A 17,287-nucleotide genomic window follows, 5' to 3' on the forward strand; every position below is an offset into this window, starting at 1 on the left:
TGTGTGTAGAAAGTGTCTAGCTTCCCCAGTTGGGCAACATGCCAGATAAGGTTAACCTAAACCTATGGCTAGTAGGCGGCGTGCTGGTGGGTGTATCATTAAGTTGGATTGGTGGGTTTTCTGGAGTATATTAGTGGCTGTATTCAATGCTTTTCTGGTAGGATAATCTTGCTGAATTATGCATCGTTTAGCGCGTCAGGTAGTGTTGCTGGGGGTATGGCCTTAGGTTGGTCTCGGTTCATGTCGGGTATGCTAGTTTAGCGTTTGGTTTCATGTGGTTCCTTTCCGTGTGTTTGCTCATTACGTGGTCCATAGCTGCTGTTCAGGTGTTTTCCTACCTTTCAGTGTTTTTAAAGGTTTTCTGAATTTTAGATGGTCCTCCGTTGTTCATATTTCTTTTGGGAGGGAGTTGTGAGAGTTTTACAGCTATGCAAGAGAATGCTGGTCCTCCACGACTTTTCCTCGCGTAGTCATTAGTATCTAGGCGGATGTCATTGCTGGATCTAAGCGTTCTTGCTGGTTTGTAAATGGTGATTTTCTTTGCTATGCATTCCACTCCCTGGCCATGGACTGTTCTGTGCTGTTCACATTCTTTTCAAGGGGGATTCGTTTTTTGACTCGGAGCCAAAGTAGCATCCTTAGCGCTGGTGTGGTCTCTTCGGGAGAGTTTGAGAAGTCTGGTGGCTGTATTCTGAGTTCGCTGTAGTTTCCTCAGCAGGTGTTCCATCATTCCAAGGTATATGCTGTTGGCATAGTCTATTCTGAAAATGAGGGAGATGATGTCAAGCGTTCTGTGCATGACGGAGAAGGGAAGAATATTTTTAAAGTGTGCAGATGGAAGAAGCAATTCTTAATTATCACGTTGACTTGTGGTTCTGTTACCTCGTTGTCCATTAGGAATCCAAAGTTTCTTTAGTACTTTGGATCGTTCGGGTGGGGTTCCCACTTCTGTGGCCCATGGGATGTCCTTGTTGTTTCCGAGGTTGTCGAGATCATGATTTCCGTTTTGTAGGGTTCATTTTAAGGTTATTGGTGTTCATCCATTGGTAGAGTTCTTTGAGACCGTCCGTTAGCGTGTTCTCTTCATTGCCGTTAATTTTGTAGATGATTTGGGTATGATCAGCATAATTGTAGAATGTGAGGCTGTGTCTTGACAAGGCTGATTAGGGGCGTCAAGTAGATGAACAATAGTGGGGATAGCGAGGAGCCATGCGACACTCCACAAGTGGTGCTCCGTGGTGCAGAGTTGAATGGGTTTAGCCATATTGTTTCTGTTCTTCCGGATAGGAAAGATTTCATCTAAAGAAGCGCTGTGTTGCCGATCCCTATGTCGTCAAGTCTTTTGAGGAGGGTGCTATGGTTCACTGTGTCGAAGGCTGCAGAGACAACACTGTGAGCAACAAAAAGAGACAAGGTTTTGCATGTCTGAAAACGTGCCAGCCACATCCAGATTGTACAAAGCTTGCTGGGGCCCTGCATGGCTTAGGCAGACGCAGATTACAAAAAGATTCCATGGTTAAAGTGGAAATCAGATCAAACCTTATAGATGAAAGAAGGACCTGATATTGTATAAAGCTTATCAGCATACTGTTCTCTTATATGTATCCTTGATGCAGCTTGCAACTCATTCTCGTGGCATAAGTGATCTGTCAAAATGCAGGCTTCCAGGAGGTCAAGGTTGCCTGAAACATTGGTCTCAAAAGGCTTCCTCATAAGCAAATCCAGACCCAAAGTGAAGTAGCACTGAGGGAGGGGATCTCTAATAGAGGGAGCCCAAGTTGGGCTCGGTGGTTTCATGGTGCAAAGAAAACACATTCTAGCCCCTGTTGAAACATGCCGAAAAGGAACGCTTATTTTCACATGAATCCATTTGAACACAAAGTGAATACAACCTCATTAGGTCTTTGGTGGCAAGACTGAAAGAATACGGCATTTACAATACCTCCAGATTTAAAACAAAACACGACCTCATTAAGCGTGGGGATAAAATGGTGTTTTAACTGCATCGGGTAACGATAGGTTATTGGTCACATGCAGCTCTTTCTATGCAGCCCATATTTTCGCTGTTGCGGCCATATTCCGATTGGGGTCAGGATTTTGCCGATGGATGCAGTCAAAGGGTTACTGTTCTGTGGAAGAGTGGTAATATGTCGTTAATTGGCCATGACTTACTTTCTGAAATGATTCCCTTTCAAAACATGATACCACAATTCAATCCTTCTGTAACCAGCCAAATGCTTATTTGTAACAGCGCCACGATGCCCACGGGCTGAGCGTGCGCTTTAAAAATATGAATAAATAAATAATATGTTGAAATTCTGGTTCATACAGATTCTGGGGTAGCAGACTAAAATGAGTAGTCTCCCACAGAAGGTATAGGGGGGGTACCAAGTTAAGAACCGAAAATATTAAATAAATGTATATAGGGTAGTGGAGTAAGAGGTTAAAAAGGTTGGGATGGGGTTATAGGGATAGAAAAATAGGGGGTTTGGGGAGTCACCCAAATAAAAAAAAAAAGAACATTCAGTATTTTTTCTTTATTTTGGTTGCAGTGAAATGTATCACTCTGAAATGTGCTTCGGTAATATCATATATAACCGTATAGAGTAGGTCTACGAGAGAATCTGTTTTAGGGTAGTGATCACAGGGGATTGTCAGAAGTTTCGTCGTCACAGATCATTTCTGCCTTATTTAGTTGTAGTTGGGGAGTGGGTGAGGTAAAGGCGCTGCACGCAGTTGTCCTAGGTAAAGGATCTACACAAGGGAGAGTGGAGTTCGGGGTTTTTGGTTAGTTTTACTAGTGTGACGTGGCCTACCATTGTTGCGTTACCATTAACACCACAAGGACACTCATTTCGACCGAAAGCATCATTTTTTATTATGTAACGAGAAGGTTTCTCACACCCTGCTCGGTCCGCTGGCTCCTGGCTGCCACATGACCAGGGAAGGTGCAGAGTAAGCCAGGTCGGCCAGCTCAGATTGTGAAGTCACTACATGGAGCATTTCGTCTGTCTGGTGAAAATTCAAGTGACACTTCCGTTTTGATGCCAGTCATTATTTGGTTGCTTGGCTACCCTCAGAGTCTCACTGGGTACCAGGCTATTTCCTGATCAGTCACCCTTGCACTGCCTCCGGGCCTACAATGCACTTAGGGGCTATAACTGTAACCCTAGAGTACCTTGTCTCCTTGCACTAACCAGGGCCGTGCTGCCCTGCCTGCATTTAGAGCATTGCTGCCCTGTTTTCCCCTCCCCTCACCCTTGCACCCCCCCCCCTCTTGTCGCGCCTAGAAACACTTGTGTATAGGCGCGTCATAAATGACTTGGATCCTTCGCCCCAATTCCGGTCCACAGTTCAATGAGAAAGACTGTCACGTGCATTCCTATTGCTTCCTGGTGCGCCTTGGTCTGTACATGTAGTTCGAATGTTGGGTGTATAAATGCCATCATGGAGGTGGACTAGCTCACCGAGAACCAGTCTTCTTCGCGCAGCATTGTCAGGAAGTGCTCTTGAACCAGAAGGGGTTTCCCAACAGAGCGAGCCATAAACCCTCCAATCGATCGAGGACTCAATCCGAGTAAGACAATGGGCAATGCCGATGGGAAGAGATCAGAATGACTCAGGCCACAGCAGGACCACTGCAGCAGATACCCTGTGCATAGCCAAGACGGGCAAGGCGGCCAGCTCGCAGACTGCAGAATAGCAGCCATGCCCAGAAGACAACTCGGCCTGTCCGCAACCTGGGGATGAGAAGCCACCAGCAAATTCGTGTTTGCATTGGGATTAGGATGGTTAACACATTCTGCTACGTGCCCATCTACATTCGTGATAGATGCTTTCAAATGCCCAAGTTTGGCAGGAAACGAGCAAGGTTAGAAAGAACTGTCACACTAAATCATAGATCCACATACCGATAAAGCCCGCCCGGTGCGGCTCGTCGTTTTGCACGAGAGACACCAGATGGCGGTATTGCGCTTCCAAGAACCGAAAAGGGACTGCTCAAGAATGGCAGTGAACATGTATGCATTGCTTTCCGCGGTCTCTATGCCTCGGGAAGTTCAAGGCAGCGCTGGACCAGTCTGGATCCGTGCAATATCGAAATATGCGATTCCATTCAAAAAATGTACAACATGCAGAACGACAACTAGCCAATAGCAACCCAAGTATATCACCAGGCCAGCAATGAACGGAGATGTGGTGTGATGAATATAAACCGCCCCCGGGAGTAAGAAGCTGTTACAGGAGGAGCTAAACAGAATGGCTCCAAAGCGTTTGCAAAGACTCCTGCTGGGAGTGACAGGAGGCTCCAGCTCCTCAGAGCAAGGGGCGGCCATATAAACAGGGCCCAAAGCATCCTGCTGGGAGTGACAGGAGGCTCCAGCTCCTCAGAGGAAGGTGTGGCCACAAACACCCCCCCAAAGCATCCTGCTGGGAGTGGCAGGAGGATAAAGCGCCTCAGAGGAAGGTGTGGCCACAAACACCCCCCCCCAAAGCATCCTGCTGGGAGTGACAGGAGGCTCCAGCTCCTCAGAGGAAGGTGTGGCCACAAACACCACCCCCCCCCCACAAAGCATCCTGCTGGGAGTGACAGGAGGATAAAGCGCCTCAGAGGAAGGTGTGGCCACAAACACCCCCCCCCCCCAAAAGCATCCTGCTGGGAGTGACAGGAGGATACAGCGCCTCAGAGGAAGGTGTGGCCATATAAACCGCCCCCTCATCCCCTTACCCCCTCCCCCCAAGCATCCTGCTGGGGTGACCGGAGGTTCCAGCAACTGAGAGGACGGTGCAGCCATATAACACAAGAAGGATACAGAAGAGAAGGTTTAAGAAAAAAAAGGCGAAACATGGTATCCCCCCTTATCCCGTTGAGAACCAACCAAATCCTTCCCCGACATTTATCGGTTACTTTAAAGCTGTTCCCCTCATTTTCCCCACATACGACACCTGACAGTACTGGTACAATGAAGAGACAACTGAGAGTAATGAACATTATACCATTCAATTACACTGGGATGAGAAAGAAGCAACTAAGAGTAATGAACACTAAATTAGTACTGGGACGAGGGAGATGCCAACTAGGAGCTATGAGGGTCAGGCAAGTCCCTTTAACCATGGTCAGGCAACTCTCAGAGATCCACACCTGCAGCCTGTCAAGGGATTGCAGGTGTATAAAGAGACCAGTGGAGCAGAACATGGAGCAACAGGGAGGCCTGGGTGGGAGAGACCAGCAGGGGACCATGCTTCAAAGGAACGAGACAAGGAGCTAGGACGCTGGCAAACTACCCAGGAGACGTACACACCCCGTAGCCAGTGGGCCGTGTAAGTGCTGCAGGTCTGGGAGCACTGTTATAGAGGATTGGCAGCAGGGGCTACGAGAGAGCACCAAGAAACAAGGACACTGACCGCGTCCGGAATGAAGCATTCTGCTTGCCGGTGAGCAGAGAGGCATGCGAGCGTAGCTCCAGTGGGTGAGTTTTGCGGCTTCAGCGATAAAAGAGAAGGAGAGGGAACCACTGGCAGGAGACTCCACAAGCCGGTCAGTATCAGAGAGGACACTCGCACACCGAGGCGCTCATGCGAATGTGTATTGAACATTGAATTGAATGGAACTTTAAAATCAAGCGAATCCAATGCATATTGAATGGAACTTTATAATTAAGCAGCATGAATGCTAATCTAATACTGAATTGAATGAAACCCTGAAATTAAGCATTCTAAGTAATGAATGGATTGAAAACCTTCATGGGCCAAGCAAATAAAGTAAGTGCCCAGGTGAAAACGAATATCAGAAAATGGCACAAGGTGGGTGTAAGCAAACACCCTTAAACTGAACCTATGTGAATGAAAGCGGTGTGACAAGGCCAAAGAATGTAAAGGATGTGCAACAAGTGCTGGCAGAGCCAAGAGGCCGATGAGGAAAAGCCAGAAGACTGAATCAACACATCAAAGCCAAGAGGCCGAGAGTCAGGGATCCTGGTTCCGTCACCTGTAATAGGTGGACCGTTTGGTCTGACAACTGCGCCTAGACCAGTGAGCCCTAATTGTTGAAAATCTAAAAACATTGCGATGAAGTTCAGTCTTTTGAAAGGGAACCCTGAGACTTGAAGTGTGTGATCTTGAGAACAAAGCCTTCAAGACATTTTTATCTACTGTGAACTGCGGTGCTTGGAACTTGGGGAAAGGAACCCTGAGGATTGATTTTGAGGGGACCAGAGACGCAACACTAGAAGGCAACTTGCTTGTAATATTCCAGGGGAGCCCAAGGGGCAACACTGGAAGGCAAGCCCGCTTGTTGAGGGGTATTGAGGTGCAACTGGAAGGCAGCTTGCTTGTAATATTTCAGGGGAGCCCAAGGGGCAACACTGGAAGGCAAGCCCGCTTGTTGAGGGGTATTGAGGTGCAACTGGAAGGCAGCTTGCTTGTAATATTCGGAAGGGGCCTGAGGGGCAACACTGGAAGGCAGCTTGCTTGTAATATTCCAAAGGGGTCTGAGGGGCAACACTGGCAGCTTGCTTGTAATATTCCAAAGGGGTCTGAGGGGCAACACTGGAAGGCAGCTTGCTTGTAATATTCCGAAGGGGTCTGAGGGGCAACACTGGAAGGCAGCTTGCTTGTAATATTCCGAAGGGGTCTGAGGGGCAACACTGGAAGGCAGCTTGCTTGTAATATTCCGAAGGGGTCTGAGGGGCAACACTGGAAGGCAGCTTGCTTGTAATATTCCGAAGGGGTCTGAGGGGCAACACTGGAAGGCAAGCCCGCTTGTTGAGGGGTATTGAGGTGCAACACTGGAAGGCAGCTTGCTTGTAATATTCCAAAGGGGTCTGAGGGGCAACACTGGAAGGCAGCTTGTAATATTCCAAAGGGGTCTGAGGGGCAACACTGGCAGCTTGCTTGTAATATTCCAAAGGGGCCTGAGGGGCAACACTGGAAGGCAGATTGCTTGTAATATTCCGAAGGGGTCTGAGGGGCAACACTGGAAGGCAAGCCCGCTTGTTGAGGGGTATTGAGGTGCAACACTGGAAGGCAGCTTGCTTGTAATATTCCAAAGGGGTCTGAGGGGCAACACTGGAAGGCAGCTTGCTTGTAATATTCCAAAGGGGTCTGAGGGGCAACACTGGAAGGCAGCTTGTAATATTCCAAAGGGGTCTGAGGGGCAACACTGGCAGCTTGCTTGTAATATTCCAAAGGGGCCTGAGGGGCAACACTGGAAGGCAGCTTGCTTGTAATATTCCGAAGGGGTCTGAGGGGCAACACTGGAAGGCAGCTTGTAATATTCCAAAGGGGTCTGAGGGACAACACTGGCAGCTTGCTTGTAATATTCCAAAGGGGTCTGAGGGGCAACACTGGAAGGCAGCTTGTAATATTCCGAAGGGGTCTGAGGGGCAACACTGGCAGCTTGCTTGTAATATTCCGAAGGGGTCTGAGGGGCAACACTGGCAGCTTGCTTGTAATATTCCGAAGGGGTCTGAGGGGCAACACTGGAAGGCAGCTTGTAATATTCCAAAGGGGTCTGAGGGGCAACACTGGCAGCTTGCTTGTAATATTCCGAAGGGGTCTGAGGGGCAACACTGGCATCTTGCTTGTAATATTCCGAAGGGGTCTGAGGGGCAACACTGGAAGGCAGCTTGTAATATTCCAAAGGGGTCTGAGGGGCAACACTGGCAGCTTGCTTGTAATATTCCGAAGGGGTCTGAGGGGCAACACTGGAAGGCAGCTTGTAATATTCCAAAGGGGTCTGAGGGGCAACACTGGCAGCTTGCTTGTAATATTCCAAAGGGGCCTGAGGGGCAACACTGGAAGGCAGCTTGCTTGTAATATTCCGAAGGGGTCTGAGGGGCAACACTGGAAGGCAGCCTGTAATATTCCAAAGGGGTCTGAGGGGCAACACTGGCAGCTTGCTTGTAATATTCCAAAGGGGTCTGAGGGGCAACACTGGAAGGCAGCTTGTAATATTCCGAAGGGGCCTGAGGGGCAACACTGGAAGGCAGCTTGTAATATTCCGAAGGGGTCTGAGGGGCAACACTGGAAGGCAGCTTGCTTGTAATATTCCGAAGGGGTCTGAGGGGCAACACTGGAAGGCAGCTTGTAATATTCCGAAGGGGCCTGAGGGGCAACACTGGAAGGCAGCTTGTAATATTCCGAAGGGGCCTGAGGGGCAACACTGGAAGGCAGCTTGTAATATTCCGAAGGGGTCTGAGGGGCAACACTGGAAGGCAGCTTGTAATATTCCAAAGGGGTCTGAGGGGCAACACTGGAAGGCAGCTTGTAATATTCCAAAGGGGTCTGAGGGGCAACACTGGCAGCTTGCTTGTAATATTCCAAAGGGGCCTGAGGGGCAACACTGGCAGCTTGCTTGTAATATTCCAAAGGGGTCTGAGGGGCAACACTGGCAGCTTGCTTGTAATATTCCGAAGGGGTCTGAGGGGCAACACTGGAAGGCAGCTTGCTTGTAATATTCCGAAGGGGTCTGAGGGGCAACACTGGAAGGCAGCTTGTAATATTCCAAAGGGGTCTGAGGGGCAACACTGGCAGCTTGCTTGTAATATTCCAAAGGGGTCTGAGGGGCAACACTGGAAGGCAGCTTGTAATATTCCGAAGGGGCCTGAGGGGCAACACTGGAAGGCAGCTTGTAATATTCCGAAGGGGCCTGAGGGGCAACACTGGAAGGCAGCTTGTAATATTCCGAAGGGGCCTGAGGGGCAACACTGGAAGGCAGCTTGTAATATTCCGAAGGGGCCTGAGGGGCAACACTGGAAGGCAGCTTGTAATATTCCAAAGGGGTCTGAGGGGCAACACTGGAAGGCAGCTTGTAATATTCCAAAGGGGTCTGAGGGGCAACACTGGCAGCTTGCTTGTAATATTCCAAAGGGGTCTGAGGGGCAACACTGGCAGCTTGCTTGTAATATTCCAAAGGGGTCTGAGGGGCAACACTGTAAGGCAGCTTGTAATATTCCGAAGGGGTCTGAGGGGCAACACTGGAAGGCAGCTTGTAATATTCCAAAGGGGTCTGAGGGGCAACACTGTAAGGCAGCTTGTAATATTCCAAAGGGGTCTGAGGGGCAACACTGGAAGGCAGCTTGCTTGTAATATTCCAAAGGGGTCTGAGGGGCAACACTGGAAGGCAGCTTGTAATATTCCAAAGGGGTCTGAGGGGCAACACTGGCAGCTTGCTTGTAATATTCCAAAGGGGTCTGAGGGGCAACACTGGAAGGCAGCTTGTAATATTCCGAAGGGGTCTGAGGGGCAACACTGGAAGGCAGCTTGCTTGTAATATTCCAAAGGGGTCTGAGGGGCAACACTGGAAGGCAGCTTGTAATATTCCAAAGGGGCCTGAGGGGCAACACTGGAAGGCAGCTTGTAATATTCCGAAGGGGCCTGAGGGGCAACACTGGAAGGCAGCTTGTAATATTCCGAAGGGGCCTGAGGGGCAACACTGGAAGGCAGCTTGTAATATTCCAAAGGGGTCTGAGGGGCAACACTGGAAGGCAGCTTGTAATATTCCAAAGGGGTCTGAGGGGCAACACTGGCAGCTTGCTTGTAATATTCCAAAGGGGTCTGAGGGGCAACACTGGCAGCTTGCTTGTAATATTCCAAAGGGGTCTGAGGGGCAACACTGTAAGGCAGCTTGTAATATTCCGAAGGGGTCTGAGGGGCAACACTGGAAGGCAGCTTGTAATATTCCAAAGGGGTCTGAGGGGCAACACTGGAAGGCAGCTTGTAATATTCCAAAGGGGTCTGAGGGGCAACACTGGAAGGCAGCTTGTAATATTCCAAAGGGGTCTGAGGGGCAACACTGGAAGGCAGCTTGCTTGTAATATTCCAAAGAGGTCTGAGGGGCAACACTGGAAGGCAGCTTGTAATATTCCGAAGGGGTCTGAGGGGCAACACTGGAAGGCAGCTTGCTTGTAATATTCCAAAGGGGTCTGAGGGGCAACACTGGAAGGCAGCTTGTAATATTCCGAAGGGGTCTGAGGGGCAACACTGGAAGGCAGCTTGCTTGTAATATTCCAAAGGGGTCTGAGGGGCAACACTGGAAGGCAGCTTGTAATATTCCAAAGGGGTCTGAGGGGCAACACTGGCAGCTTGCTTGTAATATTCCAAAGGGGCCTGAGGGGCAACACTGGAAGGCAGCTTGCTTGTAATATTCCGAAGGGGTCTGAGGGGCAACACTGGAAGGCAGCTTGTAATATTCCAAAGGGGTCTGAGGGGCAACACTGGCAGCTTGCTTGTAATATTCCGAAGGGGTCTGAGGGGCAACACTGGCAGCTTGCTTGTAATATTCCGAAGGGGTCTGAGGGGCAACACTGGAAGGCAGCTTGTAATATTCCAAAGGGGTCTGAGGGGCAACACTGGCAGCTTGCTTGTAATATTCCGAAGGGGTCTGAGGGGCAACACTGGCAGCTTGCTTGTAATATTCCGAAGGGGTCTGAGGGGCAACACTGGCAGCTTGCTTGTAATATTCCGAAGGGGTCTGAGGGGCAACACTGGAAGGCAGCTTGTAATATTCCAAAGGGGTCTGAGGGGCAACACTGGCAGCTTGCTTGTAATATTCCAAAGGGGTCTGAGGGGCAACACTGGAAGGCAGCTTGTAATATTCCAAAGGGGTCTGAGGGGCAACACTGGCAGCTTGCTTGTAATATTCCAAAGGGGCCTGAGGGGCAACACTGGCAGCTTGCTTGTAATATTCCAAAGGGGTCTGAGGGGCAACACTGGCAGCTTGCTTGTAATATTCCGAAGGGGTCTGAGGGGCAACACTGGAAGGCAGCTTGCTTGTAATATTCCGAAGGGGTCTGAGGGGCAACACTGGAAGGCAGCTTGTAATATTCCAAAGGGGTCTGAGGGGCAACACTGGCAGCTTGCTTGTAATATTCCAAAGGGGTCTGAGGGGCAACACTGGAAGGCAGCTTGTAATATTCCGAAGGGGCCTGAGGGGCAACACTGGAAGGCAGCTTGTAATATTCCGAAGGGGCCTGAGGGGCAACACTGGAAGGCAGCTTGTAATATTCCGAAGGGGTCTGAGGGGCAACACTGGAAGGCAGCTTGTAATATTCCAAAGGGGTCTGAGGGGCAACACTGGCAGCTTGCTTGTAATATTCCGAAGGGGTCTGAGGGGCAACACTGGAAGGCAGCTTGTAATATTCCAAAGGGGTCTGAGGGGCAACACTGGCAGCTTGCTTGTAATATTCCAAAGGGGCCTGAGGGGCAACACTGGCAGCTTGCTTGTAATATTCCAAAGGGGTCTGAGGGGCAACACTGGCAGCTTGCTTGTAATATTCCGAAGGGGTCTGAGGGGCAACACTGGAAGGCAGCTTGCTTGTAATATTCCGAAGGGGTCTGAGGGGCAACACTGGAAGGCAGCTTGTAATATTCCAAAGGGGTCTGAGGGGCAACACTGGCAGCTTGCTTGTAATATTCCAAAGGGGTCTGAGGGGCAACACTGGAAGGCAGCTTGTAATATTCCGAAGGGGCCTGAGGGGCAACACTGGAAGGCAGCTTGTAATATTCGGAAGGGGCCTGAGGGGCAACACTGGAAGGCAGCTTGTAATATTCCGAAGGGGCCTGAGGGGCAACACTGGAAGGCAGCTTGTAATATTCCAAAGGGGTCTGAGGGGCAACACTGGCAGCTTGCTTGTAATATTCCAAAGGGGTCTGAGGGGCAACACTGGCAGCTTGCTTGTAATATTCCAAAGGGGTCTGAGGGGCAACACTGGAAGGCAGCTTGTAATATTCCGAAGGGGTCTGAGGGGCAACACTGGAAGGCAGCTTGCTTGTAATATTACAAAGGGGTCTGAGGGGCAACACTGGAAGGCAGCTTGTAATATTCCGAAGGGGTCTGAGGGGCAACACTGGAAGGCAGCTTGCTTGTAATATTCCAAAGGGGTCTGAGGGGCAACACTGGAAGGCAGCTTGTAATATTCCAAAGGGGTCTGAGGGGCAACACTGGCAGCTTGCTTGTAATATTCCAAAGGGGTCTGAGGGGCAACACTGGAAGGCAGCTTGTAATATTCCAAAGGGGTCTGAGGGGCAACACTGGCAGCTTGCTTGTAATATTCCAAAGGGGTCTGAGGGGCAACACTGGAAGGCAGCTTGCTTGTAATATTCCAAAGGGGTCTGAGGGGCAACACTGGAAGGCAGCTTGTAATATTCCAAAGGGGTCTGAGGGGCAACACTGGCAGCTTGCTTGTAATATTCCAAAGGGGTCTGAGGGGCAACACTGGAAGGCAGCTTGTAATATTCCAAAGGGGTCTGAGGGGCAACACTGGCAGCTTGCTTGTAATATTCCAAAGGGGTCTGAGGGGCAACACTGGAAGGCAGCTTGTAATATTCCAAAGGGGTCTGAGGGGCAACACTGGCAGCTTGCTTGTAATATTCCAAAGGGGTCTGAGGGGCAACACTGGAAGGCAGCTTGTAATATTCCGAAGGGGTCTGAGGGGCAACACTGGAAGGCAGCTTGCTTGTAATATTCAGAGGGCGCTTGATGGGCAACACTGGAAGGCAGCTTGCTTGTAATATTCAGAGGGCGCTTGATGGGCAACACTGGAAGGCAGCTTGCTTGTAATATTCAGAGGGCGCTTGATGGGCAACACTGGAAGGCAGCTTGCTTGTAATATTCAGAGGGCGCTTGATGGGCAACACTGGAAGGCAGCTTGCTTGTAATATTCAGAGGGCGCTTGAGGGGCAACACTGGAAGGCAGCCTGCTTGTAATATTCAGAGGGCGCTTGAGGGGCAACACTGGAAGGCAGCTTGCTTGTAATATTCAGAGGGCGCTTGATGGGCAACACTGGAAGGCAGCTTGCTTGTAATATTCAGAGGGCGCTTGAGGGGCAACACTGGAAGGCAGCTTGCTTGTAATATTCAGAGGGCGCTTGATGGGCAACACTGGAAGGCAGCTTGCTTGTAATATTCAGAGGGCGCTTGAGGGGCAACACTGGAAGGCAGCCTGCTTGTAATATTCAGAGGGCGCTTGAGGGGCAACACTGGAAGGCAGCCTGCTTGTAATATTCAGAGGGCGCTTGATGGGCAACACTGGAAGGCAGCTTGCTTGTAATATTCAGAGGGCGCTTGAGGGGCAACACTGGAAGGCAGCTTGCTTGTAATATTCAGAGGGCGCTTGATGGGCAACACTGGAAGGCAGCTTGCTTGTAATATTCAGAGGGCGCTTGATGGGCAACACTGGAAGGCAGCTTGCTTGTAATATTCAGAGGGCGCTTGAGGGGCAACACTGGAAGGCAGCTTGCTTGTAATATTCAGAGGGCGCTTGAGGGGCAACACTGGAAGGCAGCCTGCTTGTAATATTCAGAGGGCGCTTGAGGGGCAACACTGGAAGGCAGCTTGCTTGTAATATTCAGAGGGCGCTTGAGGGGCAACACTGGAAGGCAGCTTGCTTGTAATATTCAGAGGGCGCTTGAGGGGCAACACTGGAAGGCAGCCTGCTTGTAATATTCAGAGGGCGCTTGAGGGGCAACACTGGAAGGCAGCTTGCTTGTAATATTCAGAGGGCGCTTGATGGGCAACACTGGAAGGCAGCCTGTTCGTAACATTCTCAGGGATAATCTATTTGGCACAGAGGTGGCTAACGGACTGAAATAGACGGGCCTTTGCAGCTGGACATAAAAGCTTGGGCTAAAAGGCAATATGAGACTTCCAAGTAAGTCTACTTGTGCAGAACGTGCAAGAGGGAACAGAGTGACATGATCCTTGCCTTGAAGCAACAAGAGCAACATTAAGAATGAAAGCCGCAATCGGGGTAAAGGGCAGCTGCTGACTTTACATGGCAGGCCTTTAGGCTCGCAACAGGAATCCCGTGGAGCCTGATCTTACCTTCAAAAGCTCCTTATTTGCGAAAGATAAAATCCCCTCAAATATTACGACATTCGCGCCATACACCGTTTTCTGTAAAGAAAAAGAAAATCAGGTGAAACACAAAGGAAATGTCCGCCATTCTCCCAGCTTAGCAAAATGCTGAACCCAGCACATTCATGTATCAACATAGGGCAGAGAGTCCATTGCGCTAACACAGTGCCTCAAGTTAACATGGGGGAACGTAACTCACTACGACAAGGAAGCGCCAAGGGTCCAGGGTACATGCACATGTACAGCCGTTATCCCAACCAAGATGCAGGACGAATTCACATCCCACGAAGGATAGATCTACTCCCAACTGCCTGTCCTGGCGTTTGGAGGGATGGAAGCCACGCAGGCTTGTGACTTTCGTAGGCCATCTAGCCACCCACTCCCAAGTTGAGGTGGTTGTCAGTTCCACATGAATATGGCCACTCAAGCCTTTCATGGACTCGAGAAAACCCGATGAGACTCTATTGGCTTCCCTCCCCCCCCCCCTTCCAGCTATGGCCATGGTTGGTCAGGCCAGTGTCTGGAAGGAAATATCCCCTGGATCTTGGTTAAGCCTCACGCGATACCTGGGACTACTCAGAAGGTCCGTTAGGACAACCAGAACCATTGCATTTAGGGAGGAGAAAATAATACCCAGAAAAGGTCAAGGGTCCGCTAAAGTGCTAGTCACATGGCTCGGTTGGCGCCTTCATTTTGCTGGGTTTAAGAGGCACCTACGCCTAGCTAGCCCAAGGACATCCCTCAGGAACCCACATGCATGGGATTACAGGCATCTCTGACACATACCCAGTCTGTCCTGTGGTGGGTGGGAATGGTTCACTCCACATGCACGAGAGTCCAGGCTGCTCTGACACATACCCGGTCTTTCCTGTGGTGGGTGGGAATGGCTCACTCCACATGCACGAGAGTCCAGGCTGCTGTGACACATACCCGGTCTTTCCTGTGGTGGGTGGGAATGGTTCACTCCACATGCACGAGAGTCCAGGCTGCTCTGACACATACCCGGTCTTTCCTGTGGTGGGTGGGAATGGTTCACTCCACATGCACGAGAGTCCAGGCTGCTCTGACACATACCCGGTCTTTCCTGTGGTGGGTGGGAATGGTTCACGCAACATGCACAAGAGTCCAGGCTGTTCTGACACATACCCGGTCTTTCCTGTGGTGGGTGGGAATGGTTCACTCCACATGCACGAGAGTCCAGGCTGTTCTGACACATACCCGGTCTTTCCTGTGGTGGGTGGGAATGGTTCACTCCACATGCACGCGAGTCCTGGCTGCTCTGACACATACCCGGTCTTTCCTGTGGTGGGTGGGAATGGTTCACTCCACGTGCACGAGAGTCCAGGCTGCTCCGACACATACCCGGTCTTTCCAGTGGTGGGTGGGAATGGTTCACTCCACGTGCACGAGAGTCCAGGCTGCTCTGACACATACCCGGTCTTTCCTGTGGTGGGTGGGAATGGTTCACTCCACGTGCACGAGAGTCCAGGCTGCTCTGACACATACCCGGTCTTTCCTGTGGTGGGTGGGAATGGTTCACTCCACGTGCACGAGAGTCCAGGCTGCTCTGACACATACCCGGTCTTTCCTGTGGTAGGTGGGAATGGTTCACTCCACGTGCACGAGAGTCCAGGCTGCTCTGACACATACCCAGACTGTCCTGTGGTGGGTGGGAATGGTTCACTCCACATGCACGAGAGTCCAGGCTGCTCTGACACATACCCAGTCTTTCCTACGACTGTGCGTGTTGAAGTCGTACACAGGCACCTTCACGCTCTTCCCCTTCTTCAGCTTTCGCAGAACATTGACCAGCAGGTCAAAGTCGAAGGCATCGGGATGGTCAAAGTTATACTCATTTTTGGCAGCTTGTTCCTGTTCTTCCTTGTTCAGAACCTGCAGAAGGCAGAATGGAAACGGTTAATAGAGCAGGCAAGGCATTAAGTGACACATTGGGGAAACGGGGCCAAAAAGGAGGAAATAAGAACATAACCTAGAAATACTCAAGAAAGGATTGAGATGACAGGGACTGGAAGAAATCGAGGAGGAGAAAGGTATACGATGGAGGAGGGAGAGGCAAGCAAGCAACCCGGGCCCAACTAGGTAGAGATGTGCCAGTAGGGGACCAGGCCAAACAATCAAACATCCTTTGGTAAAGGGATGATCAATGGGTCCCAAAGTAGGGGATTTAATCACAATTTACGAAGTCCTCAGGCCGACGCCAGATACTCTGGTTCATGCTTGGCCACCTACTATGGGCATCAAAATTGAGAAAGCTGGGTTAGAAACTACACCCAAGGGTGGCATGTTCACCCCAACAAGGACGGTAGCCATAGAAGCAATAGGCGCAGCGAGGCGGTGGAGTCGCCGCATTCATTTATGGATCTTTCATGAGTGAGGGCCTAATTCAAGGGAACGGAGGCTAGAAATATAGGTCTTCAAGAGTGGCACGCTCTGGTAATAGAGCAGACGGTTTTCTGGAAGCGTGCCTCTGTAGAGAGACTATGGTCCAACCATACACTAACACAGATGGCCGCACACAGACTCGTCCAATGTATGTGAACGGCCCAGAAGCCTCGAGCAGAGAAGCCGCAGAATGAGAAACCGACTGCAAGTAACTCGCACCATCTATGGCCCAGGAACATTTGGATGCAAGAAGGCTCGAGCAGAGAAGCCGCAGAATGAGAAACCGACTGCAAGTAACTCGCACCATCTGTGGCCCAGGAACATTTGGATGCAAGAAGGCAAACACTGTACCAACTTCTGACGGTTTTCGCACACTCACCTACCAACATTAAAAGTAAGGTTTCTGTCCACTTACCACCTAAAGGAAAGGGACTGCTGCCTAGATTTCCTAGAGGATGCGAGCTTGTGCGCCCACCTAGCTGCGCTGAGGAACACGTGCAAGAGCCAAGGTATTCACCGGCCATATGAGTGCTTTGTGCAAAGCAGGCCAGAAAAGCTCACCTTGCAACCGTTGGCTCGCCAGATGTCTTGGACTACAACTCCCATCAGCCCTACCCAGCATAGTAAATGGTGAGCGGTCATGTGAATTGCAGTCTAGAACCTCTGCAGAGCCACAGGTTGCAGACCCGGCTCTAGAGGGACACTGCTTACGATATCCCCACACACGGGGGTGGACTGGCCTGTAGGGAACTCTGGAGATTTTCCGTTAGGCCTCTGCACCCTGGGCCTCTTGTCTGGTAAACTATTTTATATTCAAATGTTCCAAATGGAAAAGGGTTGGCCTTGCTGAAAATGTGTAATAGGGTGCCACTTTGAACATTATTTCTAGGGCCTTTTTTTGGTTCCCAGTCCACTCCTGCACACAGTTTGAAGCTAACAAAATGTGAACGTCCTTCAAGGGATTATGGGTGTGCAAACATCGGGATCAAGGTAAGGTTTACATTTCCAAGACACAGTGGGAGAGCACAC

General features: G+C 50.4%; 1 protein-coding gene across 4 annotated transcripts in view; it reads right to left on the reverse strand.

Moving 5' to 3' along the window:
* Nucleotides 1–17,287, reverse strand: part of LOC138453040 (uridine-cytidine kinase-like 1) — a 446,519-nt gene that overhangs the window by 228,102 nt on the left and 201,130 nt on the right. For all 4 annotated transcript variants that reach the window (XM_069605485.1, XM_069605486.1, XM_069605487.1 and 1 more), the window contains exons 4-5: nucleotides 15,578–15,748; nucleotides 13,823–13,894 (exon numbers count right to left, since the gene is read on the reverse strand). In XM_069605485.1, coding sequence (XP_069461586.1) covers nucleotides 13,823–13,894; nucleotides 15,578–15,748 — 243 coding nt within the window. The remainder of the gene's footprint in view (nucleotides 1–13,822; nucleotides 13,895–15,577; nucleotides 15,749–17,287) is intronic.

Source organism: Ambystoma mexicanum, chromosome 4p, assembly GCF_040938575.1.
Source record: "Ambystoma mexicanum isolate Mex_15411 chromosome 4p, UKY_AmexF1_1, whole genome shotgun sequence".
NCBI classification, from domain to species: Eukaryota; Metazoa; Chordata; class Amphibia; order Caudata; family Ambystomatidae; genus Ambystoma; species Ambystoma mexicanum.